This window comes from Candoia aspera, chromosome 1 (assembly GCF_035149785.1).
Source record: "Candoia aspera isolate rCanAsp1 chromosome 1, rCanAsp1.hap2, whole genome shotgun sequence".
In the NCBI taxonomy this organism is placed as follows: domain Eukaryota; kingdom Metazoa; phylum Chordata; class Lepidosauria; order Squamata; family Boidae; genus Candoia; species Candoia aspera.
Window position 1 is genome coordinate 221,203,642 of NC_086153.1, and position 26,864 is coordinate 221,230,505.

At 36.5% G+C, this 26,864-nt stretch overlaps 1 protein-coding gene across 5 annotated transcripts in view; it reads right to left on the reverse strand.

The window, feature by feature from the left end:
- The window catches only part of PTPN4 (protein tyrosine phosphatase non-receptor type 4), a 120,192-nt gene that overhangs the window by 70,420 nt on the left and 22,908 nt on the right, over positions 1 to 26,864 (reverse strand). For all 5 annotated transcript variants that reach the window (XR_010066833.1, XM_063288814.1, XM_063288816.1 and 2 more), the window contains exons 2-3: positions 7,052 to 7,206; positions 2,248 to 2,355 (exon numbers count right to left, since the gene is read on the reverse strand). Coding sequence is in view for 4 of the 5 variants with exons in the window: in XM_063288814.1 (XP_063144884.1) it covers positions 2,248 to 2,355; positions 7,052 to 7,189 (246 nt within the window). In the remaining variant the exon portion in view is untranslated. The remainder of the gene's footprint in view (positions 1 to 2,247; positions 2,356 to 7,051; positions 7,207 to 26,864) is intronic.

Below are 26,864 nucleotides of genomic sequence, written 5' to 3' on the forward strand. Positions count from 1 at the left end.
TCTCGCAAAAGATTAATACTTTGCAAGAGGTTAAATGAGATTAAAATATTTACAACATTCTTATCTAAGTGTTTTCATTATTATAAACAGCTGGAGCAAGAGGAGGCCTCTGGAAGTGCCTATTCTGATCTCTATATAACAGCAACGTATTAACCTTCTGTAAGAATTATCTTAGGCTACAAAACTAGCCAACCAGGAGAACTAAAAAATGAAATATTTATTTTAATAAACTCAAAGACAATAAATAGATATTCCTGCTGAACTACAGAAGTTAACTGCAAAATATAGTTCAGCTAACTGAAATAAAATAGCCAAAGAAAAAATCAACAACATTATAGAATCACTGGTAGTATTTTAAACGAAACAACCAATGTATATCCCTGTGGTTCCCAATTTGTGCCACAGCACCCCAGAATGCTGCACTGAACTCATAGATGCACTACAAGCTATTTTACTATGTAATAAACAGAAGTGTCCTAACAGTCCCCAGGGCACCATAGCACGCAGTTTGGGAACTGATATGGGTGCCATGAAAAAGTTACTGAGACACTACGGATGCTGTAAACCAAGAAAGTTTGGGAACCTCTGGTATACTCTAAGACAGGGGTCCCCAACCCCCGGTTATGGATCGGTCCCAGTCCATGGCCTGTTAGGAACCGGGTCGCACAGCTGGAGGTGAGTGGTGGGCAAGCAAGTCTCTCGCCCCTTTTTCCTCCCTGGATCAGGTCTACACCGGGGGGGGGGCAGTCTCCTCGCCCTCTTCCCCTTGTGCTCACTGCCGGGATGGATCTGAGCACATTGTAAAGTTTTCCCTGCCGAGCAGCGCAGCAAAGCCAGGGCACTGCTTGGAAGGGCAGGGGTGGCGGGTGTTCCCCTCGCCTTCTCTCCCGGGAATGAGCGCTGGGGTGGCACCAAAATGGGCACGGAATCCATGTTTACCCCGGGTGACACAGACCCTAGTTGCAGTCCTGCCCCCGCCCCGGTCTATGGAAAAACTGTCTTCCACGAAACTGGTCCCTGGTGCCAAAAAGGTTGGGAACCACTGCTCTAAGATACAAACAGCAATTTGTGAATTTACTGAGATTATAAGCATGATTACCTTAAATTCCTTTTTATTTTTTGCTTATTCAGTTTATACTCATCTTTCTGTTTCGGTGAGCACACTGGCAATTGTTTTATCATGATTGAGAATTTTTTTTCATGGCTATTTGCATTTTGGACTAATTTTTATTCTCTCAAATATTCATCTACTATTAGTAGTGTAGTACTAGTCTATTATTATACATTTATTACTGCATTTACTTATAGCTCCTGATTAGCCCATTACTAACAGATATCTCATTCATTGCCATATTTCTTACTCTATTTTCAGATGAAATTAAAAGCAATGATATATGATTTTGGCACAGGGAGAAAGTCTGAATGAACTAAGGATTACATGTTGTTTTCCTGTTGTAGTTTGCAATATGTACAGACAAAGGGACTTTATTACACAAACATCAGAAGGAAAAATAACAGTAAACAGTAGAATTTATGTAATCTATGATAACCTCTCAGATTAGAAAGAACGTGCAACCCTCTCTAAGAGTTAAATTTTTCTCAGTAACTGAAATACCTACTGTTCCATCCTTCTCTATCCTAAAGTGCTAAGATGTGCCAGAGGCAAACTGGCTAGATAGATGAAGTATGGGGAAAAAATCAAGAAACATGTATTCCATCTCCTCTAAAAGAAGCTGTTGAAAGATCAATGTTTGGAACCCACAATCTTTGATAATTAGTGACCAGCCTCCAGTATTTTTCTAAGGTCCCTAGAATGAATGGTAGCAACAGAACATCAGGCATTCTTTGATAGAGCTAATTAGGATTCTTTCTACCACACCTGCCTTGAGAACTGAAATATCTCTGGTAACTTTATAATCTACACCAAGAACTAGATAGGATAAGAATATTCCTGATTTTCATTTGCTTCCCAGTGGCACCTGTTATAATTTAAATGAGCCAGAGAACTCAGGAATTAACAGTGAGAGAAAACTGAAGATATCTGTATTGCACCAGAAAACAATTGTCCAGATTTATTTCAGGGTGGAAAAGAAGTGAAAAGAGAACAATACATTGTTCACAATAAATTATCTATAAGCAGCCTCAGAATAATCATGTGTGTTATGATCAATAAAATGTAATCTCAAATTCCAGGAGAAGAGCAAAAGGGAACATTTTTTTCTGAAAGCAAGATACAATATAGCTTACTGGGTTATCAGTAGAATCATCAGCCACTTGTAAACCAAAATAGTCTCTCTCAGTCAGATCAAGATGTTTGAAAACTACATCCAACAGAACTTGCCCCTGATCATGTTTCTGTAGAAAGAAAAATAGTAAAAATAGTTTTCAAATAAAACCATAAAGTTTCAACCAAAACTTAATATCCCACCACTAATGATTTCCACCAGCCACCTCGCCCCCACCAAATAGAAATTTAGGAAGACAGACTAATAGACCTCTTTCAAAAATAGACATTTAGCAAAACAAATATATACCTAAATAGGATAAATACATGTATTTAAAAATGCTCTTCTTTCAACTCTTTTGCTTGTGAATTTTTTTCAATAGAATTTCAACAAAAATTCAAGAATGTTTTTTCTTTTATATAGATTTCCTTTTGTGGATTAAAAAAAAAATGGAGCAAAAATCCAGCACCAATACGAAGTGTATCCTTTTTAAAAAAGATTAAATTCTAATTAATCCTTTTCATCCTAGTGACTGAATTTGAACAGAGGAATTTTATTGCATCTCTTAATGACTCTGAGATTATAGGATCACATTCACTTACAATTTCTCTTTCAATTATTCTTGGACCATTGAAACGGGTGGTAAAGAAGCAGTTAATAAGAAGCAGTTAAAACTATAGATAGCATACTTTTCCAGTATGTTTTAAATATTTCTTCACTTGCAAAGCATAATTGAATTTAGTTGCACATGTTGAAATGATCGTATTTCAGTATGCATTTTACTTATCTACTTGCATTATATTTCACTGAAGACTTAGAACTTGTAGAACATTTTCAACAAGTCTGCCCTGCCCATGAGAATATAAACCTGTCTCTTCCTTTTATATCTGACGGGTATGCTGCTTAACCACACCTTTATTTCCTTTGTACCTTTTAGACTCTGTACCTTCTTTCACAACACCTTTCATACTTTGACCTGCTGGCCAATTTATACATAATTTCCTCTCTGTACATATTAAAATTAAATACCCACTAACTCAGTCGTTCTTAAGCTGTTTGACTCAATTATCTTGTTTCCCAGTCTCAAATAATGTTATTACCACCACAAAAAACCAGACTCTTGCTTTACACAAGCACTTTGGCAGCGGCAGTCCCAAACTGGATCATCGACTCATAAACAAGCTATTACAAATTGCTCCATTACCCCCAGATATGCCCAAATTAGCCCCTTGGGAGTAATTATCTCCAGTTTAAGAACACTGCACTAAATGATGATGCTTTTCACATGAAAGAACAAGTATATACTGTTTCCCAAACCCACACTTTTAAGTCTTGATTTTTAAGTCTGTGAAGATGCAATATTTTGACAGGATTTGGGGTGGGGGGACGCCTTTCCTTTTATGAACCTAAGTCAGACAGAACTTGTTTATGATCAGCAAAGACCAAGAGATAGGTAAAAATTCTACTACTCATTACGGCTGGCATATTCATAACATTTAAATTTAGTTGCAATACACATTTGGAATATACTAGAAAATAATACTAAGAAAAATTAGATTAATTTCTCCCTTTGATTTAGAGAGCCTGACAGTTTTGCACTGTGTTAATATTGAATTTTGTTGCCATACTTTATTTTATAGTGAATTCAAATAATAAGTATTAGTTATATTAGTTCATCACTGAAGAACATAAGATTCTGAGTAAATATCCATGCTACTGTGCTATAATGGTTTTTTTTAGAGAAACCAAGAGATACCCCTTTTAATTTTTAAGTGTACAAAAACATTAAAATCAAGAATGCATATTATGTATATTCTTATTTTAGCTTAATATCATTTGGGACAAACACTGAGACATTTAATTTAGCGAGGTACCATTTTTAGGTACACTAGGAGAATTCTGTCAACTTTTGGAAAAAATAGTTATACTATGTGCTGCAAAGGTTTAAAAAAAAGGACATGGGGAAATCACTTTAAGTTGCAAGGACAGTTCTCCATATGAATACACACACCTTGCCAATTTCAACCCACAAGAATTCAAAACTAGATGGTAGACTGGAGTGGGAGGAAGAGAAGGAACTAGGTAATATTAGCAGCACTTCCACCCGAACAGGAAGGGCCTTGTTGTTTTAATCTAACAAATGCCACAGACAACTCACATCTTTATATATTCCATAAATACTTCCCAGAGAGTCTCAAAACTGAACTACACCTTCTCTTTGTGTGCTTCTAAGTAGATGAGACATATAAGTGTCAGTGCATGTGCAGGTTCTCACAATGCAGATGTACAAATTCCTTCTTTGCATATTATCAAAAATGTAAAAACTAGTATTATTTTATGGAATTCTCTGGCTTATCTTATTACAGCATTTTTCATATACTAAGAAATGTAAAACATGCTATCATATACAGTATAATCCCCCTGTTTTTAAAAAATGTTTTAGATTTCTTTAACGAGCATAATATCACCAAGTAAGTAAAAGAGGGAAAAGACAGAAGAAAAGGAACAAGACATATTGACTATTAATAGGCCAAGAAATATATTTGAAAAAACTAGATCATGGTCAGTATTTTAAAAAATAAGATTGACTGGAATTTGCAATTTGGCAACATTGCAAAGACGTTACCGCAAAAAAGTAATCCACATTCAGTAATGAAAAATCAGAAAAGAGACTGATGGTCTAGAAATATGAAGCACCACCCTTCCAAATGATTGAATTTACTTGATAGGAGAAAATCCTGATTTGAATCTGGAGACAGAAAAAAATATATAAACATAGATAAAACTCTATGTAATGCCCATTTTCTATACCTTGCAAATTTAAAGGTGCAACTCCAGCTAAAAGCTCTTCTGGAGATCTTCCTCCACAATAAATATATGCATGTAGCATACTTATATATGAATGTGCATAAGAGTGTGTGCATAAAAACATATATATCCTAGAGGTCATAGTCCCCCAAAAAAGTGCAAGGCCAAGAGAGAAAAAAAAAGATATTTAAATAATAATCACTAATTAAAATTTGTTGCTAATAAAATAAGGTATTCTACTTATAAAAATGTTCTCACTGTCTATCAACTATTCTCTTGCATATAAGTAAACTAGTCTTAGATACATACAAGTATGCACATATTCCTCACCTTCCTTCCATCAAAAACAACAAAAAGAAGAAGAAAAAGAGAAAAAGAAGCATGGTTGAGATAAATTAAGGGAAGTGGTAACTACTATGGCAAGATACAAGAGGGGCAAAATGAAACTGAATGGAAACCTAAAGAAGAGAGAACTGTCAGGGCAGGCAAGATAAAAGAAAGAAGCCCTGTGTGTTACAGAAAGGATTAAAATGCATGAACAGCAGGGATGAGCTCCACACATCCCAAATCGCTAGTGAGGCTGATCTTCAAGGTCATCCTCAGCAGGGACATCTGCAGCCATCTGTACCTCCTGCCCATTCATTTGTTTTCAACAGCCTTTTCTATTCTCAGTGAATGTCCATCACACATTATATGTGAGGGGAAAATACATAAATATAGATAAATACTGTATGCCTTCTTACAACTCTGCTCTCTTCCCAGTCTCACAATCCTGTCATTTCTAATCCTTATTCTGAAATTATCATTGCACCACCAAATCAGTACATATATTTTTAAATAATCTTTTTATTTATATATGACAGTAGGAACAACCAAGAAGCCCTTGGTTCCCCAGGAATTATTCTTATAAATATTATCTGTGGCCTACAGAATAAAAATGCAATCCTTTATCACTTCATATTGAAAACAGGAGACTGAGAAAGAGAAATAACTGTTTGCCTATGTCACCTTTGCTAATCTATAGTTGAACTGTAATATGAATTAAAATCTTTTTGGTACTGGTCTTTCTTGCACATTAATCCATTTCATGAAACCACTGTAACAGACTAAAAACAAACAAACTATACTGTTTTTCACTTTGGTTCTTAAACCATTCTTTGTATAGTAAATTGTTCATTTTTTTTCTTCCTAAAGAGATCAGGAGAGAGACATCTGGTCTTAATTTACAAAAAAATATTCTAGGAAATCCCAGTAAAAGAGGCAAGAAACAAGGCAAAACAACTGTTATAGCAGATTACTCTTCTTGTCACTTTTTTGTGGTAATTATCACCAATCTGATGTGCTGGTAAAAAGAAAAAAAAAGGTTTTATTAGTGGAAGCACAGTTCCCAAATCATGAAAAAGTAATAGTTCCACTGTATTCTTCATTGCTGAGACCACTTCAAGCACTGTGTTATGTTCTAGATACAATACTATAAGAGGAATCAGAAAAACATGAACAGATGCAAAACACAGAAAACCAGAACAACAGGGAGACTAGAAACTAAATCTTGAAAGGAAAAGAGGCTAAAGGAAGTAGGCATGTTTAGCTCTGAGAAAAGATAAATGGGTGGGGAATTTAAGAACACTCTTCACATCCCTAAAAGAATGCCACACAAGAAAACACAATGACTTATACTCTTATCATCCTAGAGAGCAGGACACAAAATAATGGTATTAAGTTACAGGAAGGCAGATTTTGTTGACTTAGGAAAAATTCCAAATGGTAAGGAAATTTGGAGTGAAACCAATAACTATAGTAAGCTCTCCTTTGCTGGATACATTTAAAACAGAGATTTGATAGCAAGCTGTGAGGGATGCTTTAACTTGGATTCCTGCACCAAACTGTGCTTGAATTTGATGACCTAAATGGCTCCTCCTAATTCTATTATTCTATTTTGTGTTAAAATTTGTTATAAAATGGTTAAAAAATGAAATTAATGTTGTATTACAAGAATGCCTTCCAAACATTGCACTTACATTGAGTCTGAATGCTTGTACAGTATTATCCAGAAGAAGAATATTGCAGACCACTTCTGTGTGCTGTCTGTCTCGTGCCAGCTCAGATGCTCGTACATTGTAGGTTCTGCCAGCAGGCAATCGGAAACGTCCAGTCATTACTGTCCACACAGCGTCTTTAAAGGGAAAACACAAAGACTGTTTATTTCTAACCTTCAGAAGTCACAAGCATGATTAAGCAAAAACATAATCCTATACTTAATGTATTAAATATATCCTTTTCAGGTATATACAATATGTACATTTCTCCTTTTAACTGAACCCTGCAAACAACAACCATCTTTAAATATAAGAATTATTACCCTACTATAACATTTTCCTTAATTCAGGAAAGTATAGTAGCAAATTTCTTTTACAGGCATCCATATAAAAAAATTATACAAAAATATGCTGCTGTTGTTTCTTGATGTTCAACATTTTAGAATATCTACTACAAATGAGCTGGAAAAAAAAGGTTCAGATTAACTATCCATGTCTCTATAATTGACTGGGAGTGAGGCGGCTTATAAATTTAATACGTTATTATTATTATTAATATGCATAGGATCAATTCTTTAATCTTTAACTGAAATTCTGGGGGAAAAATGGTACTATTTGCCTTGTAGTAAATAGCAAAAAAAATCCTAGAAGTTGCACTGATTTTAAACTCAGGCCCTCTTGAAACAAGATAGCACATGAAGCATGATTTTGAGTAGTGTTTATGACACGTCTATGGAATTCTTTTCAGTACATACGACCATGAAAATGTCATTTACAGTGTGATTAAACAGAATATTGATATATTATGAAATTAAATGTATTCACTACAAAAAAAATTAAGAAATGCCAAAATAAAATTCCAAACTTTAAAAACAAAGCAAAGATTTTAAAAAAGTTTATAATACTCAGGTAGCAATGCAAGATTTATCACTGAAGAAAAAAGTATCACATATTGTAATTATACCTTAAATTAATTAATCACTTCACATACTATGATTTTCCACAAATCAGAATTATCTCCCTTCTCCAGTTATAGGAAATAATAGTTAACATATCTTAACCTATCATAAATACAGTCCAACCAGGCATAGAATTCCCCTGCAGAGAATTTATACAGGGCTTAATTTATGCCACAAACTCCTTTGATATACTAACTTATAGACATGAGGAAATTAAAGCTTTATCTGGAAAGAGAATGTCTGTAATTGCAAATGTAAATCTTATTTTTCCTATACATAACCACAAGTCCCAAATAAGGTTAAATTCAGATTTCACAGATATGAAGCCATGAGAGTATTTATGTAATTGAGGTTGGGTTTTATTTTCCACTAGTTCCAATTTAAGGCTGAGCAACAGAGTATAACATTGCTATTCCAACATGTATTTCAGAACACTAAACTTATGTTGCTCACAGAGTAGCAACATCTATTCCCATGTTACAATGCAAACTAGTTTTGAAAGTGAAACTTGTTTGTGACATATCATTTAGATTTGCATCTAAAAGAAAAATTAACAATTAATGTGAGTGCGAGTATACCCTGTTTAACACTACAGATGTAAATTAATATAGAAAGATGGAAAACTGAAGTTTGGGATCTCTACAATGCTTAGGCATACCAAATCATACCACAAGCACTTGCTTAAAGCTATCCACCCCATGTTCTTCCATTAATGTAATGTCACCATAAAGTTTTGGTGTCCTGAATTCTTCTGTGAGCTACCTATATTTTGCTACATTTTCTGAAGGAAAGTAAAGCTTAAGGTTTAAGGGTAACATTCAACGTGGTATAGATGTACTTCTGTTTACACAAAAACATTTTCCCTTCATCTTCTCTCCCATGTAGCTTCTTTATGCTTCCCACTGTGCTCTGCAGGGGTCCTCAACACTCTAGATAGAAGAACAGGGTGGTGGTATATCAACCCTTTCTTATTCCATGAACAAAAGTCTTCTGTCAGCTTGGCGATACAATCTGAAAAAAATATTAACCTAATACAACTTTTGTCCTAATGCTTGCAAGATTTGTTAGGGAAGACACATGTCATAAGTTTTACAAACCTACCATTTTAGTATGGCTTAAGAAGTTTCAGTTCCTTCAGGCATGAAATAATTATGCTAATATGCATTCACAACAATATCATTTATAATACCTGTGTTACTTCATGCATATCTTTTACTATTCCTTTTAAGTCATTCTCACCCAAGTCTCAAACACATCATAGATGGCTTACTCTTTTTTATCTCTAAACTAAAATTAAAAAAAAAATAGCTATTGATTTACCATTGTATCTTCCACCCCTTCTGTACTTAAGGTTGGATTTTAAAAAGTACAGCTTTAACATGGCCACTGAAATTTATATACTGAAAATATGTACTGCGTGATGTGCCATAATACGTTCATGAAAAGTTACTGAACGCATAGTCCTTCATCCAACAACAACAGTTGTATATCTAATGTTACATCCAATGTTACGTCATTTCATGCTAACTTCTGCTGTTAACCTTTCCTTCATCAATTCTTTTAATAGAGGGCCTTGGGTTTATCAATCTGAATTCCAGTTGCTTTGTTTCAGTTGTAGACACAAGTTTTCAGACCACCAGAGAGAAAGATCAGATATATAGTAGAAAGCACTGCTATGCTTTCCAGGGATGCGGGAGAAAAAAACAAGCACAGTATACTAGAAATCTGTCTTTGTTGGAATTATGCCAAGGAGTATTAGAACGGCTGTCTAGAAAAAAAAAGTCAGTGCCAGAAATTCTAAGAATGCTGTTTAATGATGCTTTAGCCTGCTAAGTGACAAAAGTAAGCAATACTGAAATTACAATTTAGGACATATAAATGCAGAACATAATCCCTAAATAGCTAACTATTTCAGATGTTATTTTCTACTATATTTTAAAGATCTTTTATTGAGAATTTATTTATGACTGTGCACTTACACAATCTCCTTATTTTGTATCATGCATTCTAGTTAACAGGTTGTATTCATGTTTCTCTATGCACCAATGGAATGGACAGTGCTGGGGAGATTGGGTTATCTCCTCACAGTGCACTCCACTTCATGCCCCTTAATGCTTTCCCCCAACCTTCTACAGATTTGCAGAAAATGAAGCAGGAAGATGGCAGAGAAATTTCTACTGTGTGAACGTAACTTCACTTGAAGCTCATTAAGATGCTTTTAGTTCTCACCTTAACTTGGTTTAGGCTTCATTACAGGCAGTCCTTGGTTAACGACCACTCGTTCAGCAATCTGCCACCTGCACACCCTCCTGCACCATGGCAGCTGCCACCCCCACTATGATTTAAGAAACATGATAGATAGATCCATATATTACACTAAGCCAAGAACAAAGCACATCATGGCTTAGCATAAGGAACAAACAAGAATGTGGAACTACTTGTTTCTAGTGAGTTAATGGCATTTAGCCAAGTTTTAGGGGTGCTTGAAAAGCCTACAACACAGTTACGAAAGGGAATAATGGCTGCAGAGGACTGCTAACATGACATGAGATGTAACCCCTAGGAGGAAAATATGAAGACACAGACCTCACTGATTTGAAGAACTTTCTAGAAAAATGAACTCTATAGAGAAGTAGCACCTATGCTGATATTTACAGGAAACACAGAATCTAAGTTCTATAGCACTAGCACAACAGAACAGAGAACTAACATAGTTTCCTTGCCATCAATCCTCAAAGACATTGTATGAATTGCTGACACCCTGAATTGTGACTGTCAGCCACCTGAAGAATATCACTGTTTCTTATCTAGTTGCTCTCGCTAGACATAGTAAGAGCATGCATAGCAAATAAAGGTTCACTAGTTGCATCTCATCCCTCTTGTGCCTATAAATTTTCCTCTAGGTTATTAATTCAAGGAGTTCTATTTTTCTACACATTTTCAAGAAATCAGTGGATTTCTTTTTACTTGGAATGGTCAAATACTACAATTTTATTTTATTTTATTTTCATTTTTAATGCAACTGACCCTCAAAGTTACAGCAAATACTTCTGGGATATGAAGCAAACGAACTTCAGTTTTGACCCGAATACAAAGAGGTGCCTGTTTTCATTTTATACAGCTGTCAACTGATGATTTATGATTTGAACTAAGGATGGGTTTGTTTTTAAAGAATGAAATGGAGAAAAAAAATAGAAGAGGCCTGATAATTTGAGAAACATGGAAGAAAAAGCAGCACAGAAGAGAAGCAACACAGGCAAAAGATTGCTGTATAACCCTTTGATGTACAATGCAATCAATTTTAATATTCATGAAGATTTTGAAAATACATAACCACAAGCAATCTGTACAAAATGAAAAATTATATCCTGATATAATACGCAAGATATTAATTTGCCACTTCCCTACTGAAATGAAAGAGAATTCTGTAAGATGACACTACAAAAGTACTTAGCACCCACAGAAAAAGGAAAAACAATTACTTTGGGAGATGTAACAGGAGGAAGCAAAAGGAATTATATGATAAAAACTACAAGCTGATGTTCCATCAAAGTGCTACTTCAAAAACTGAAATATTTCTCAATTGTTACAAAACGTAATCTTGCTAAGGAAAACTCAAACATGTGTATAATTCTATGTTCTTGTTTCTGAAATGTGCTACCAACATTCAAAAAGATCAATTAAAATAATAAATAAAAAATTAAGATTTTTAAACCAAGCTAATATACAAACGTATTTCATAACAGAACTGAAATTGTAAGCATGTTAAAGGCAACTTACGTTGAACCAAGGATGTGATGTTTATTTAAAATGGATACATAAAACTATGTTTTCTTTCACATGACCACAGTATTAAATATAACAGTGTCACAATGCATCTGATATTAACTATGGTTTCTATTAGTAAGTTTTTTTTAATCTGTTCAATCATGTCCAATTCTCAGAGACTGCCTGGACAAGTCCCTGCAGTTTTCTTGGCAAGGTTTTTCAGAAGTTGTTTGCCATTACGAACAACTAGGGCTGAGAGAAAGTGACTGGCCCAAGGTCAAGTAGCTGGCTTTGTTCCTAAGGCAGGACTTAGGCTCACGGTCTCCTGGTCTCTAGCCTGGTGCCTTAACCACTATGCCAAATTGGCTCTCATTAATAAGTTTAAATGAATATAATTTTCTGAGTACTTTCAAAATTCACCTATAAAATGGGAACATAACTTTTCATTTTATTTAAAAATAATTATATTTGAATCAAGATACACACAGCACTTAACAAATGCTATTGTGTGGCAAACTATTGAAGTAATGGGGAATGGTTTAAGATTTTTTCTTGAGGAAAGGAACATGTACTGCTGATCTCAGTTACCATGCACGCTGTCAAGAGTCAGGCACTATTATTAAACTTCATGGCTCTATAGCTATTTATATTTCAGTTTTGAATATGTCTTAGGATAATATTAATTTGTAGTAACATTAACTTATTGCTAATAAACAGAGAACTGTTAAAGTTAATGGAGGCCTCACATACACAAATATGGGACTTAAGACTTTTCTTTTACAGACTTTCCTTTTCTTCATTCTTCCACATCAGGCTAAAATGAATTTTGTTTAGGATTTTCCACCGGCAGAAACAGGTATTTCTGTGATAAGCTGATGAAATACAACTTTTTTGTTTGTTTGTTTCTTTAGTTACCTACCAACCTTGAAAGAACAGGTTTCATTGATCCTACTGCTAACTGTAACATAAACTTGGAATTTGAATTGATCAAAAAACCTATCAAACACTGCTAGGATTTACTTGTTATGATAGCTTCCCTTCTATCTCTGCAATCCTGAAGGACAAGCATAACCTAGCATCTCAATAATCAGGTACAGCAACAGAAAATAAGAAAGCACAAAAGGATCAGTGATTATTAGAATTAAACCTTCTACCATTCAGGATCTATTGTCTGATCTGTTGATTCAGTTGTACCTTCAGGCATGTTCAACTTAGAGTTACCTTATATATGTGTAATTTGGACAATTCAACATTACATGACCATATAACACTTTGATGACAATAGGCTTGTTTCTTTATATAATATTCCTAATTTGATCTTTGATCATAGATGTATAAACAAATGAGCAGGCAATTCTCAATGGACTCAAAACTTAATAGATGAAAAGAGTTCTGGTACAGTGGATAAGGTGCTGGGCAAGAAAATGGTGACCATGAGTTCTAGTCCTCCCTTAGACAAGAAAACCGGTTAAGTGACTTTGGGCCACTTGCTCTATCTCAGCCCAACCCACCTCACAGTGTTGTTGTTGCGTGGAAAATAGGAGGCAGGAACATTACATATGTATGCCTGTTTGAGTTGATAAAAAATAAAGGCAGGATAAAAATCAATTCAAATCAATCAATGGTGCTATTTACTTGCTTTTTGACTGAAACTGTATTATGTTATCAATTTTATTGGCAGATAAAAAAAGCAGCAACATGATATTCTATGGTAGTCATTCTTAATTTGTGGGTCACAATGCCTTTTAGGATGGGTTTATGATAGAACACCAGTATAAAGATCTTTTTAAACATAGGTTTCAAACTTCTCACTGATTATGAAATAGTTAAGCCATAGTATGTGTTCTGTGGTGAAATACTGAGTAATTAATCATTAATGCAGAATAAGCTAAAGAGCATCTTGAAGTTAAAGCCAGCACTTTTGTTGGCAAAGAAATTTGCTGCTTTGAAAAACAAAAGAATGGGTTAAACAACAATTTGACACTCCAGTCTATTATGCTGTATATTCTGTGCAATAAGTCACTCTTGCTTATCACATTACTTGGTAGATGAAAAAGAATCCACACACCATTGGTGAGGACCAGATGACTTCTGTAGGAATGAATATGCCAAATAAACTGAACAGATTTCCACTGTCAAATGACACAGTTCCTACATGTATGATATGTTGAATGATATCAAAGAATAAATGATAGTGGCTATAAAAAAAGTAGACAGTTCAGTCTTCCTCAATGGATGAAACAATGAATGTGATTAATGATGCACTCGCTCATAGCATATGTACACCCTCTAGGGCTAACTAATATGGAGGAAGAGTTTATGTTTTGCTGACCAATGTTGTGGGAAAATGCCCACTTAAATAAATAACCAAAGCATTTGGAGATACAGTAGATGCAACAAAGTGTTTTTTATTGGAATCTATATACAGTGATCACTGGGCTCCCAGCCAAAAGAATGCAAAAGAGCCCTGATGAAAGCAAGGTTATAGGTTCTCTATTTTTCTCAGAAATGTCACATAGGAATGATAAACAAAGCAAGATAAATCATACAGTGATCTTTAGTCGGAACATAGCATCTGATAGCACTATGGGATGATCTTACTATGGGCTGAAGCACTTCTAAATTCCATCCTACTAAGGGGACTCCATACCCTCTTCCCCTCCCTACTGATGCTAGCACCATATACCATAAACAGTGACTTTTTAGTTAATTTTATTAAGAACTTTATTCAAGTTCAACATATATATTTACAATACAATGTAAAAAATATAGAAAAGCAAGAAAAGATAGCTAAAGAACAAAGAAGAAACTATAAAAGAAAAGAAACAAAAGACGGTTTCCCATTTCTCCCATGCAGGTATAAATATAATTTGAGATATTATGCCTATATACTGACTCTCTTCATACCAGAGAAAAGACACCAGTCTGGTTCCTTATCTGTCTTCTCTCTTACAAGGGTCATCTGGTGATTTGCTTGCCCCTTTTGTGGTTCCTATGCCATGTACATATTATTAACCCTCCAAGCCATCAACTAGCACTACAACAGGGAAATACTTATTTTACTAGAGTTGTTTTTCAGTGAAGTAGGCTTAACCTGGAATAAGTATCTTAAAGTAGGCACTGATGGCATACTGGTAATGCCAAAGCTTTTCCATCAGAATAAAGGAATATAATCAACTAGTAAAATTATTTCATTGACTTCATCATAGGGAGAATCTTGCTTGTAAGAGGCTATCAGAGGAAACAGATACTGTGATGAAAGAGAACATTCAAATTTTAAGTTTTATAAAATGTTAACATTTTTTAAAAATTACAAAGGTTGAAGTCACCCAACAGCATGTTTTTGTCACATGTGCTCACATAGTAACTCTGAGCACACTTTGCTTTATCATTCTACAGTCACATGACTGTCTTTAAAAACTTCAGTCAGCTGTAGCACCCCTCAATGATACTGAAATAGTATTTTCTTTTAAATAAATAATCTCTTAAACCTTATGATTCTTGAATTCTAAATGGATATTGAAACTAGCACGTCTTTTAGATACATTTGCAGAACTCAGTAAGTTGAATGATTCAATTCAAAATCATGACAGAAAATGGTTGTGCCAATAGAAAAGTTGCCAACTTCATTATTAAAGGAGAAAGTTAAAAGGAAAGCTGAAATTATGACAGAAAAAAATAATTCTTTCTCAAAATTAATGTGCTTCTGGAAGAAAACAATATGACTTTATCTGATATAAAAATATTTTCAAACATTTGGACAAACTAAATCTTGACTTTGACTGCTACATCCTGGAGAACAGGATTAAATTCAGCTGGGTGAGCAACCTATTTGAAATTGATGTTGAAGATTTTGTTGATAACATTTCAAACATTGCTGGCCTTCAAGAAGTAGCACTATAGTGATAGGGTGCCTGCCATATGGTGGGGATTAAGGAGTTTTGGGTTTTTTTTAGAATGGATTAATACAAGACTATGATGATTTTCATTTGACATCCACTACTATTATAATTATTTGTTTTGATAGTTTGGTGACTAAGAAGAAAAAATTAACACAGTATTTTACAACAACTCTATATAATCAATATTTGTATTACATCATATGGCCTACTTTTCAAGCAATTACTTTAGCCCACGTACAACGTGTCAAATCAAAGACTGTAACTTAGAGGCCTTGCATTTACAGAAGCAGAGACTACCCAAAGAATATAGTGCATTAGCAAGCTTCAAAATAAGACTACCCATTAAAACACATACACATACAAAACACAAAAACCAACCATCCTTAGAACACATTCAGAAGTATTCAGTTAACTGTACCTGGCTTTTAAATGTATAAATAATTCCTTACAGGGCAACATATACAAATATTGAAAAATGAAATGAAAACCATATCTGCATACAAAAGGATTAAAACATTTAAAACTGGTTAATTCACACTGAGACAAACAGTGCAATGAGTTCTCAAATCAACAACTCATAAGATTCAGAGCAGTACCCACATGAACAATGTAAATAATGTAAATATAATAGAAATATGCATTGCTTAAAAAACCTGGCCACAGAAATTGTAAATTTAAAACTGTACATGAAGTAGCACCCATGTGGTACTATTAAGTTTTCTTAAGACAATATTATATGGTTTAATCGCAGAGATTAAAGAAGATTTCCTTTTATTATGAACAAACATTGTTTCTTTCGTTCTTGCCTATTTTCAATATTAATATTAATTTCAGTCAGAACATCTACATTAGTTTTAAAAATCTGTTCTTCATTTTCAGAAAAGTTTAAGATTCTTTTCTTTCAGAATTTGGTTTATTAGAAATATCTAACCATAAAGCTAATTAGGACTTTCTCTGTAGGAGAAATCACTACAGTATTCTTTGTAACTGAGACCTGTTCAAAAAGACCAGTTGCAAAAAAAGTCTTCTGTATGTTGATTAAATTGTTACTTTTATATGCGTACATAAAGCATTTTTAGATTAACTAATTGTATTAATATGGAAGGTTATTACTTTAAGGTGGCTAGTTTACAAATCTAGGTTATTCATCTGAATTTGTTTCAAATTTAGCAGTCCATATGCCACCCTCACTTCAGCAAAGGATCGTTACCTTGTCGTGGTGCTGGAGCTTGAGCACCTCAATGATGCCATGAGCTAAACCGTGAAGGGCCACCCAAGACGGGAAGGTCATGACAGAGAGGTCAGACTAAATGCGATCCCTGGGGAAGGTAATGGCAACCCACCTCAGTATTCTTGCCGTGAAAACTAAATGGATCAGTACAACCAGAGATATGTCGGTATACCATCGGAAGATGAGACCCCCAGGTCGGAAGATGGTCAAAATGCTACTGGGGAGGAACAGAGGATGAGCTCAACTAGCCCCAGATGTGATGACGCAGCTAGCTCAAAGCCGAAAGGACGGCTAGCGGCCGACGGTGCTGGTGGTGAACGGCGAATCCGATGTTCTAAAGATCAACACACCATCGGAACCTGGAATGTAAGATCTATGAGCCAGGGCAAATTGGATGTGGTTATTGGTGAGATGTCAAGATTAAAGATAGACATTCTGGGTGTCAGTGAACTGAAATGGACTGGAATGGGCCACTTCACATCAAATGACCACCAGATCTACTACTGCGGACAAGAGGACCACAGAAGAAATGGAGTAGCCTTCATAATTAATAGTAAAGTGGCTAAAGCAGTGCTTGGATACAACCCAAAAAATGACAGAATGATCTCAATTCAAATTCAGGGCAAGCCATCTAACATCACAGTGATCCAAATATACGCCCCAACCACAAATGCTGAAGAAGCTGAAGTAGAGCAGTTCTATGAGGATCTGCAGCACCTACTGGACAACACGCCTAAAAGAGATGTTATTTTCATCACAGGAGACTGGAATGCTAAGGTGGGCAGTCAAATGACACCTCGAATTACAGGTAAGTATGGCCTGGGAGAACAAAACGAAGCAGGACACAGGCTGATAGAATTTTGCCAAGACAATTCACTCTGCATAACAAACACTCTCTTCCAACAACCTAAGAGACGGCTTTATACATGGACTTCACCAGATGGACAACACCGAAATCAGATTGATTACATCCTTTGCAGCCAAAGGTGGCGGACATCTGTACAGTCGGTAAAAACAAGGCCTGGAGCTGACTGTAGTTCAGATCACGAACTTCTTCTTGCACAATTTAGGATCAGACTCAAGAGATTAGGGAAGACCCACAGATCAGCTAGATATGAGCTCACTAATATTCCTAAGGAATATGCAGTGGAGGTGAAGAATAGATTTAAGGGACTGGACTTAGTAGATAGGGTCCCGGAAGAACTCTGGACAGAAGTTGGCAGCATTGTTCAGGAGGCGGCAACAAAATACATCCCAAAGAAAGAGAAAACCAAGAAGGCAAAATGGCTGTCTGCTGAGACACTAGAAGTAGCCCAAGAAAGAAGGAAAGCAAAAGGCAACAGTGATAGGGGGAGATATGCCCAATTAAATGCAAAATTCCAGAGGTTAGCCAGAAGAGATAAGGAATTATTTTTAAACAAGCAATGCGCGGAAGTGGAAGAAGACAATAGAATAGGAAGGACAAGAGACCTCTTCCAGAAAATTAGAAACATTGGAGGAAAATTCCAGGCAAAAATGGGTATGATCAAAAACAAAGATGGCAAGGACCTAACAGAAGAAGAAGAGATCAAGAAAAGGTGGCAAGAATATACAGAAAACCTGTATAGGAAGGATAACAATATCGGGGATAGCTTTGACGGTGTGGTCAGTGAGCTAGAGCCAGACATCCTGAAGAGTGAGGTTGAGTGGGCCTTAAGAAGCATTGCTAATAACAAGGCAACAGGAGACGACGGCATCCCAGCTGAACTGTTCAAAATCTTGCAAGATGATGCTGTCAAGGTAATGCATGCTATATGCCAGCAAATTTGGAAAACACAAGAATGGCCATCAGACTGGAAAAAATCAACTTATATCCCCATACCAAAAAAGGGAAACACTAAAGAATGTTCAAACTATCGAACAGTGGCACTCATTTCACATGCCAGTAAGGTAATGCTCAAGATCCTGCAAGGTAGACTTCAGCAGTTCATGGAGCGAGAATTGCCAGATGTACAAGCTGGGTTTAGAAAAGGCAGAGGAACTAGAGACCAAATTGCCAATATCCGCTGGATAATGGAAAAAGCCAGGGAGTTTCAGAAAAACATCTATTTCTGTTTTATTGACTATTCTAAAGCCTTTGACTGTGTGGACCATAACAAATTGTGGCAAGTTCTTAGTGGTATGGGGATACCAAGTCATCTTGTCTGCCTCCTGAAGAATCTGTATAACGACCAAGTAGCAACAGTAAGAACAGACCACGGAACAACAGACTGGTTTAAGATTGGGAAAGGAGTACGGCAGGGCTGTATACTCTCACCCTACCTATTCAACTTGTATGCAGAACACATCATGCGACAAGCTGGCCTTGAGGAATCCAAGGCTGGAGTTAAAATCTCTGGAAGAAACATTAACAATCTCAGATATGCAGATGATACCACTTTGATGGCTGAAAGTGAAGAGGAACTGAGGAGCCTTATGATGAAGGTGAAAGAAGAAAGTGCAAAAGCTGGTTTGCAGCTAAACCTCCAAAAAACCAAGATTATGGCAACCAGCTTGATCGATAACTGGCAAATAGAGGGAGAAAATGTAGAAGCAGTGAAAGACTTTCTATTCCTAGGTGCAAAGATTACTGCAGATGCTGACTGCAGTCAGGAAATCAGAAGACGCTTAATCCTTGGAAGAAGAGCAATGACAAATCTCGATAAAATAGTTAAGAGCAGAGACATCACACTGACAACAAAGGCCCGCATAGTTAAAGCAATGGTGTTCCCTGTAGTAACATATGGCTGCGAGAGCTGGACCATAAAGAAGGCTGAGTGAAGGAAGATCGATGCTTTTGAACTGTGGTGTTGGAGGAAAATTCTGAGAGTGCCTTGGACTGCAAGAAGATCCAACCAGTCCATCCTCCAGGAAATAAAGCCAGACTGCTCACTTGAGGGAATGATATTAAAGTCAAAACTGAAATACTTTGGCCACATAATGAGAAGACAGGACACCCTGGAGAAGATGCTGATGCTAGGGAGAGTGGAAGGCAAAAGGAAGAGGGGTCGACCAAGGGCAAGATGGATGGATGATATTCTAGAGGTGACGGACTCGTCCCTGGGGGAGCTGGGGGTGTTGACGACTGACAGGAAGCTCTGGCGTGGGCTGGTCCATGAAGTCACGAAGAGTCGGAAGCGACTAAACGAATAAACAACAACATGCCACCCTCATGAGGCTTTATTTTGACCCCCAAGTCCATTCTCCACCTGCCATCTAATTTCAGCAGCAAAGTATTTGGGAAATTTCTCCAGAACGAATGAAGAGTAAATATATATTTCTTATTTACATTTTCTGTCTCTTGTCTGATGCTCCATGGGACTCCAAAAAGTTATGTTAAAGAAATGAGCAGGATCTAGATATTATGGATTACTTCACTAGCCGAAGGCTTCTTGGACTAATTAAGTCAGCCACAATATAAAAAACACTTGAGTGTTTGATCTCTTTTCTTATTAACTCTAACCCCATCCATTGTGCTTTATTACAGAAAACTCACAGGTCTAATATAAATGGATAGTTTACACTTACAAAAAATGTCAGATGGGGGGTCAAAATGCTTAATTAGAAATTGATTTAAATACTTAAAATCTTCAAGAAATCTTCAAGAGATTTTGTTTTTCATAATCTGTGGCATCTTTAACATCTTTACAACATTTAAATTTTTAAACAAAATTAAAGCAGTCATGGATGCGATGTAAAAAAGCGAAGAGGTATAATTTACTGAGATGGATATTTATAAAATTTAGTGTAGAATTTATTTCACAGGGTAGACAGGGTTTGGATTAGCATCTTCAAACTGATAAACCTGTTACTTATAAGAGTGGAGGGGGGAAGAAATTTACAGTTCCATCCCATACATATTTATTTGGAAATATGTTCCACTGTATTCAGTGAGACCTAGTTTAGAAATCAGACAAACTAGGTTTGCATTTTTAATTCCTAGAAATTGGAATTGAAATAAAATGTTCTAATGAGGGATTTATGCTAAATGTTCGATGTAGAAAATGATCAAACATATACTCAAAATATTATGGACAGCTCTTCAGAAAAGAAAGATTTGAAAGGTTATTTTCCAAATTAATTACTAGACTTCTAGGAAAGTAGTTACTCATCTCAAATTCTCTCTCTGGTCCCATTCCAAAATTACTCAAGGCTAGGCCTTATCACTTTGTAAATAGTCATAGAGAAATTGCCTTTTCCACCATTGTCATTCTACTGCTTGCCTACTCCCATCAGCATCAGCAAAACCTTTTCTGAATAGTTAAAAGCCCACATTACCGTTCACATTTCCCACATTGTATGTTTTAAGAGGCCATAAGAGAAAAACATTACAGTTTCAATTTCAATTTATTATGATCAAAGATCAGCCAATGTTATAATTTCACAGAATACCTGAAAGAAATAGGCAGGTTATGCTGTCCAAACTGTATGTCCAGAAACAATTACAATTTGCCCCAGCAAACAATATTTGTGACAGAAAATAGCTTAATCTTGGACCATTTTTCACTGTGATATCAAAAAAGTCAAGTCTCCCTCAAATCAAGGTCAAGTCCAAGCAACTACACAGGCATTCCACAGTGTCATAGAGAAGCAGTTTGTCATTACCTTCTTGAAGGATTTTTTAAAAAAACTTTCCAGGCTGTGGGATTTTCAGATGGACTCCCATAACCAGTACCTGTTCAGGTCTGACCCTGCCGAGCTGTTCTGAAATTGGCCAAGGTTAGCTAGCACAAACAAGAGCAGTAAATAAAATACACACACAAACACACACCATAAACAAAAAGTATTTGATCTGTCTAGCTTATATTTCCAGTAACTATTCAGCATATAGGGGGAGAGCTCCTCCATCTACTGAACCCAGCAAAGACAGCAGCGATAGAGAATTGAAGACGTGGTGTTTTCAGGCCAACTTACAAAGGAAGGGAGATTAGAAGTTGAAGAGTTCTTCCCTTTTGGTGGCCTTGCCAGTTCTCAGCTATTGGAAATGATTCCAGATCCTGAAAGAACCTTGCCTTGCTCATTTATAATGTCAGGTCAACTCAAAATAAAAGAGATTATTCACAATTTGGTTTTAGATGTGAAAAGTCAGTCACTGTATTTTGGTCACTGATCAACAAAACAAAACAAGAGTGACATTTAACTTGCTGGATTATCAATGTAGCCTATACAGCACAGAAATTGACTAGAGTAAAACAAGCTGTACAATCATATAACAATATAAAACTAAGAATTTTGGGCATAAAAATTAATATAGTGACTGATTAGATGTGAAAATTATTTTGGGTTTCATAAGAAAGATATGTCTGGGAAGGGAGGGCTGCTACAATCTTCTCCCAGAGAAGTACTCTGTTGTTCAGGAGACCAAGGGAAGCAGATGAGGTAATGTGGCTGTGATTCATAGGAAAAATATCTCCCTTACTAGGCTACATATGAGAAATCTGTTTCTTACTGTGTGTCTGTGATAGATTGCAGTGATAGAGGATTATAAATGTACGACCTAGCCTCACTGCCTAATGGAATCCCCAGTGCAGTTGGCCTCAGAGCTGGTGTTAGATTCATAGTCCCAATATAATCTGTGATTTCCATATCCATTTCATAGCTGGTTTCAAAGCAGCTATGACAATAGTTTATCCCAGCTAGCCATCGAGTCACTGCTTGATGTAGATAGACGCTTAAATGGATCTTTTGTTATGATTAGGTAAATGGCCCACGTGAGAGGATATCTCATGTCTCCTCACTATTATGAGTAGACCACCATCTGGTTAATATTGGATTGATTGCTACATCCCTTAACTATGGAAGCTCACTGGGTGACTTTGGGCCAGTTGCTCTCCTTCAGCACAGCCTACTTCAAAGGATTGCTATTGTGGGGACAAATAGGAGAAGCAAACACTTTGAATGCCATCTTGAGCTCCTGTATAAAAGGCAGATGTAATAAATAAAAGAAGAAACGGGGGTTGTGAAGTACTAGGATGGTCCATCCAAAAAGTCTACTGGATCCAGTTGGACTACAAATCTTGGAAGGATATGGAATGGAAGACTCTTCTCTTAGTCACTCATGCCCTAGTCTCCTACCGAATGGATTACTGTGCTCCACTTGGGGCTGCCCTTGAAGAGCAATTGGAGGCTGCAGCTGGTGCAAAATACAGCGGTGTGGTCAGTTATGTGTGCTCCTTGAGCAGTGCAAGTTACACCTCTGCTCTGCAAGCTGCACTGGCTACCAGTACACTTCTGGGTACAATTCAAGGTTCTGGTAATACAGGTAGTCCTCGACTTATGACAGCAATTGGGTTCGTAATTTCTATCACTAAACTATGCGATTGTAAAGCACGATCGCATTGCTTAATGACAGCAATCCTTGCAGTCCCAGTTGCCGTGGTTAAACAAATCCCATGGTTGTTAGGTGAGGCAACTTCCTGCTAGCTTCCCACAACCAAAGTCAGTGGGGAAACCAGAAGGAAGTTGCAAGTCCCAAGCTGGCAGGCAGGTAAATGGCTGCTGCCAGGTGGAGGAGTGAGTGAGGGGGTGTGCAGGATAGGGTTAGGGAGAGTGTGCAAGGGTGTGTGTGAGAGGCACAGCATGGTCCAGGTGTGTGAGAAGCAAGACATGGGTCGGGAAGGGTGCATAACTGTACATGAGAGGTGTGGGTTGGGGAGGGTACGTGAGAGGTGCGGGTTGGGAAGGGTACGTGAGAGGCGAGGCATGGGTCAGGGAGGATGTGCACGGGTGCGGCACGGATCAGATGCACAGGGGTACACAAGGGAGGCGCAGCAAAGGTAGGGGAGGTTGTGTGAGTGGCTGGCATGGTGCAAGCGCAGAAGGGCTGGGGGAAAGTGCATGGGTGGGGGAGACTTAACCCAGCAACTTGCAACCTTCCCTGCCAGCTTCTCCATTGACTTTCTGGGGAAGCCAGCAGGGAAGGTTGCAAATGGTGATCATGTGATTGCGGGGCACTGCAACCAGTTTTAAGTGCAAACCAGTTGTCAAGTGTCCAGATTGTGATGACATGACCATGGGGGTGAAGGGACATCCGGAACTCCAAGGACCAGTCATAACCATCATTTGTTCAGCGCCATCATTAACTTCAATCCCTGAAAGAATGTTCTTAAGTTGAGGACTAACTGTAAAGCCCTACATCACATGCAGCCAGGATATTTTTTTTAAAGAATTTTATTGAGTTTGGAACAAAGATAAAACTACAAAAAAGAAAAAAAAACTACAAAAAGAAAAAAAGAAGAAAAACTAAAGAAGTGTGAAACACAAGAAAAAAGAATTCTGAAGATTATATAAAGTGACTTCCAACTTTCAACGGCAAGAATATACAGCAATTTCCATAATCAATCCCTTCCTCTATATTAAACCAAGATCACAATATTTCTATAAATCCTTCCATTAGCACATATACAAATCACTAATGCAATTGCTCCTTCCCCTTATATATAAAAAAGAAAATATGTATATACAGTATATACATTTCTAAATCAACTTCCCTCCTCCATAAAACATTTAATTATTTCCTTCCTACCACTATTCTATATTTCTGTCCACTATAATAAAAATCAAATTATAAAAACATATAAATTGTCTACTTTTAAAATTAATAATACTACAGCAATCTTAACCTTATTAAACCTAAAAACCAAGCAATTTATTATTATACCTTATAGATACCTTATAAATCTTACACAATCTCAAACCTTAAAAAAAGTCCAGTAGATCTTAATCCAAATCATTAAAGAGAAATGAAATCATAATAGCCTCATTACTAATCTAATTACACATTCTTAAATTTTTACCCCACTTCAAAATATACTAAGGCATTTACATATCTCCCTATTACACCCAAGGCATTTTTTTCTTGCAAAAATCAAACAGCCCAACTGCCCCCCTTAAAAACTCAAACTTCTGAGCAAAAAACTCCCACAAACCAGATTCTCTTCTCCCCCATAACATTCCCCCAGAAAGCCATAACATTCCCTCAGCAAAACAACTCTCCTTGTAATCTGCAGCTCAGACTGTCATTTTAACTCCTTCAGCACCAAAATGTAGTCTTTGTCTGGCATTACTTCAGTCTCACTGTCAGTAGAAGGATCTCCTTCCTTGTCAAAATCTTCATCTTCTTCCATAACATCTTCGGACAGATGACACACTTTAGAAATAATATCTTCCCAATGTCCCAAATATTCTGCAGAATAGCCTGACAGCAATCTGAAAAGATCTCTTTCTAAGTCTGCTTAAGCTCACAGTGTAACTCTGAAAAAGCCTCCTTGAAATCCTCCATGTTTCAGCCAGTAGATTATGGCGCCCCCTAGATACTTGATTCACAGAGATAGGAGTTAATAGGTTAATGAAAAACTTCTGAGTAAAATTGAAACAAGCGTGCCAGCAAGCAGCACTCAGGGAAAGTGAACAGAGGACTAGTGATTTTCACAGGAAAATACTGAATCCTTCAAATTCAGTACAAGATAATAACAGGGAGGCAATTATTTATTCTCAGTTCTCCTTAGTCTTTAAATGGGAAAACAAGCCAAAACTTAAAAAGATTTTAGAAGTTTAATCCGGAAATAACAATAAGCACCAAGAGAGTAATGCAGCCAGGAGATTTGAGGGATTGCCTCGCCCCAGTTACACCAGTTCTAACACAAGAGGCATGCTATGGGTCTCATCTGCTAAGGAATGTCATGTGACAGGACCCAGGAAGAGAGCCCTTTCTGCGGTGGCACCTGCCCTTCAGAACATCATTCCCGGAGAACTTAGAATGGTCCCTACGCTTCTGGTTTTTAGGAAGGTCCTAAAGACATGGCTGTCCCACCACACTTGGGGTCCAGTAAGAGTGATGAGCCTCTTCAACGGTTATACTGAATCGGATGGAATGATTGTATTTACCTGATTGTGATTATGTTTTGTTTTTGAGTTTTTAACAGTAGTTTTAGTACAGTTGTATGTTAGTTGTTTTTATTGATAACTGTTACTGTTCTGGCTGTTATTTTTTGTTGTTGTGAGTCACCCACAGTCACATATGTGAGATGGGTGGCTATACAAATTGAATAAAATACATTTGTGTCAGTCCAAATGATTTTGTTCATGCATTGGCTGATATTTGAAATAAAGAATTTGCTGGGACAGTCAATTTAATTGCTACTAAGTACATTCTCCAACCTATTTCAAAAATATTCATGTGGTATACAGATTAATTGTAGGATTTAAGCGGCAAGGTAGCTAACTACACCACAAATTAACTCAGTTCAAATTTGATAATGCACATCATAAAGCCCTATTTAAACTGATGCTATGGTATACACAGCAGATAATAGGAGAAGGAAGGAGTATTAGGTATGTTCACCGCCTTGAGTTATTTATAAAAACAATAAAGGTGGGATAAAAATTAAATAAATAAAAAATATTCAGATTTTTTCATATATATTGAATCTATGTACTCACACTCCGCTGAATTGTCTCAGGTTGTAAGGGCTGTTACTTCCCAGAGTGATTATAGAGTGTTACAATATTTTAAATAATTTTTTGTGAATAAAATCTCTCGCAGTCTGGATACTACCATCAAAACAGAATCAGTTATGAGTTTTTGTTAATCCTCTGTAAAGTTAGATAGAATCAATTTCAGTTTATGACACCTTGTTCTCTAGATCCTTAGCTTGTAACTTCTAGCCTAAAAAGGTCTGCATTGAACTCTCAGAAAAGAGCATTTATAAGCCACTCTATAACTCTCTATTCTGAATTAGGTGATTGACAGCAGTGGTTTTTCAACTTTCAGGGAATACTAGAAGAATATTATCTTGACCCATTTCAAATAGGTTTCAAAGTGAGCTACAGGCTCAAGACTATTTTGATTAGCTGATAGATGGTTTTTGTCTGGAGATCAGCAAAGGAAGTTTGACTCTGTTGGTTCTTCTCAGTGG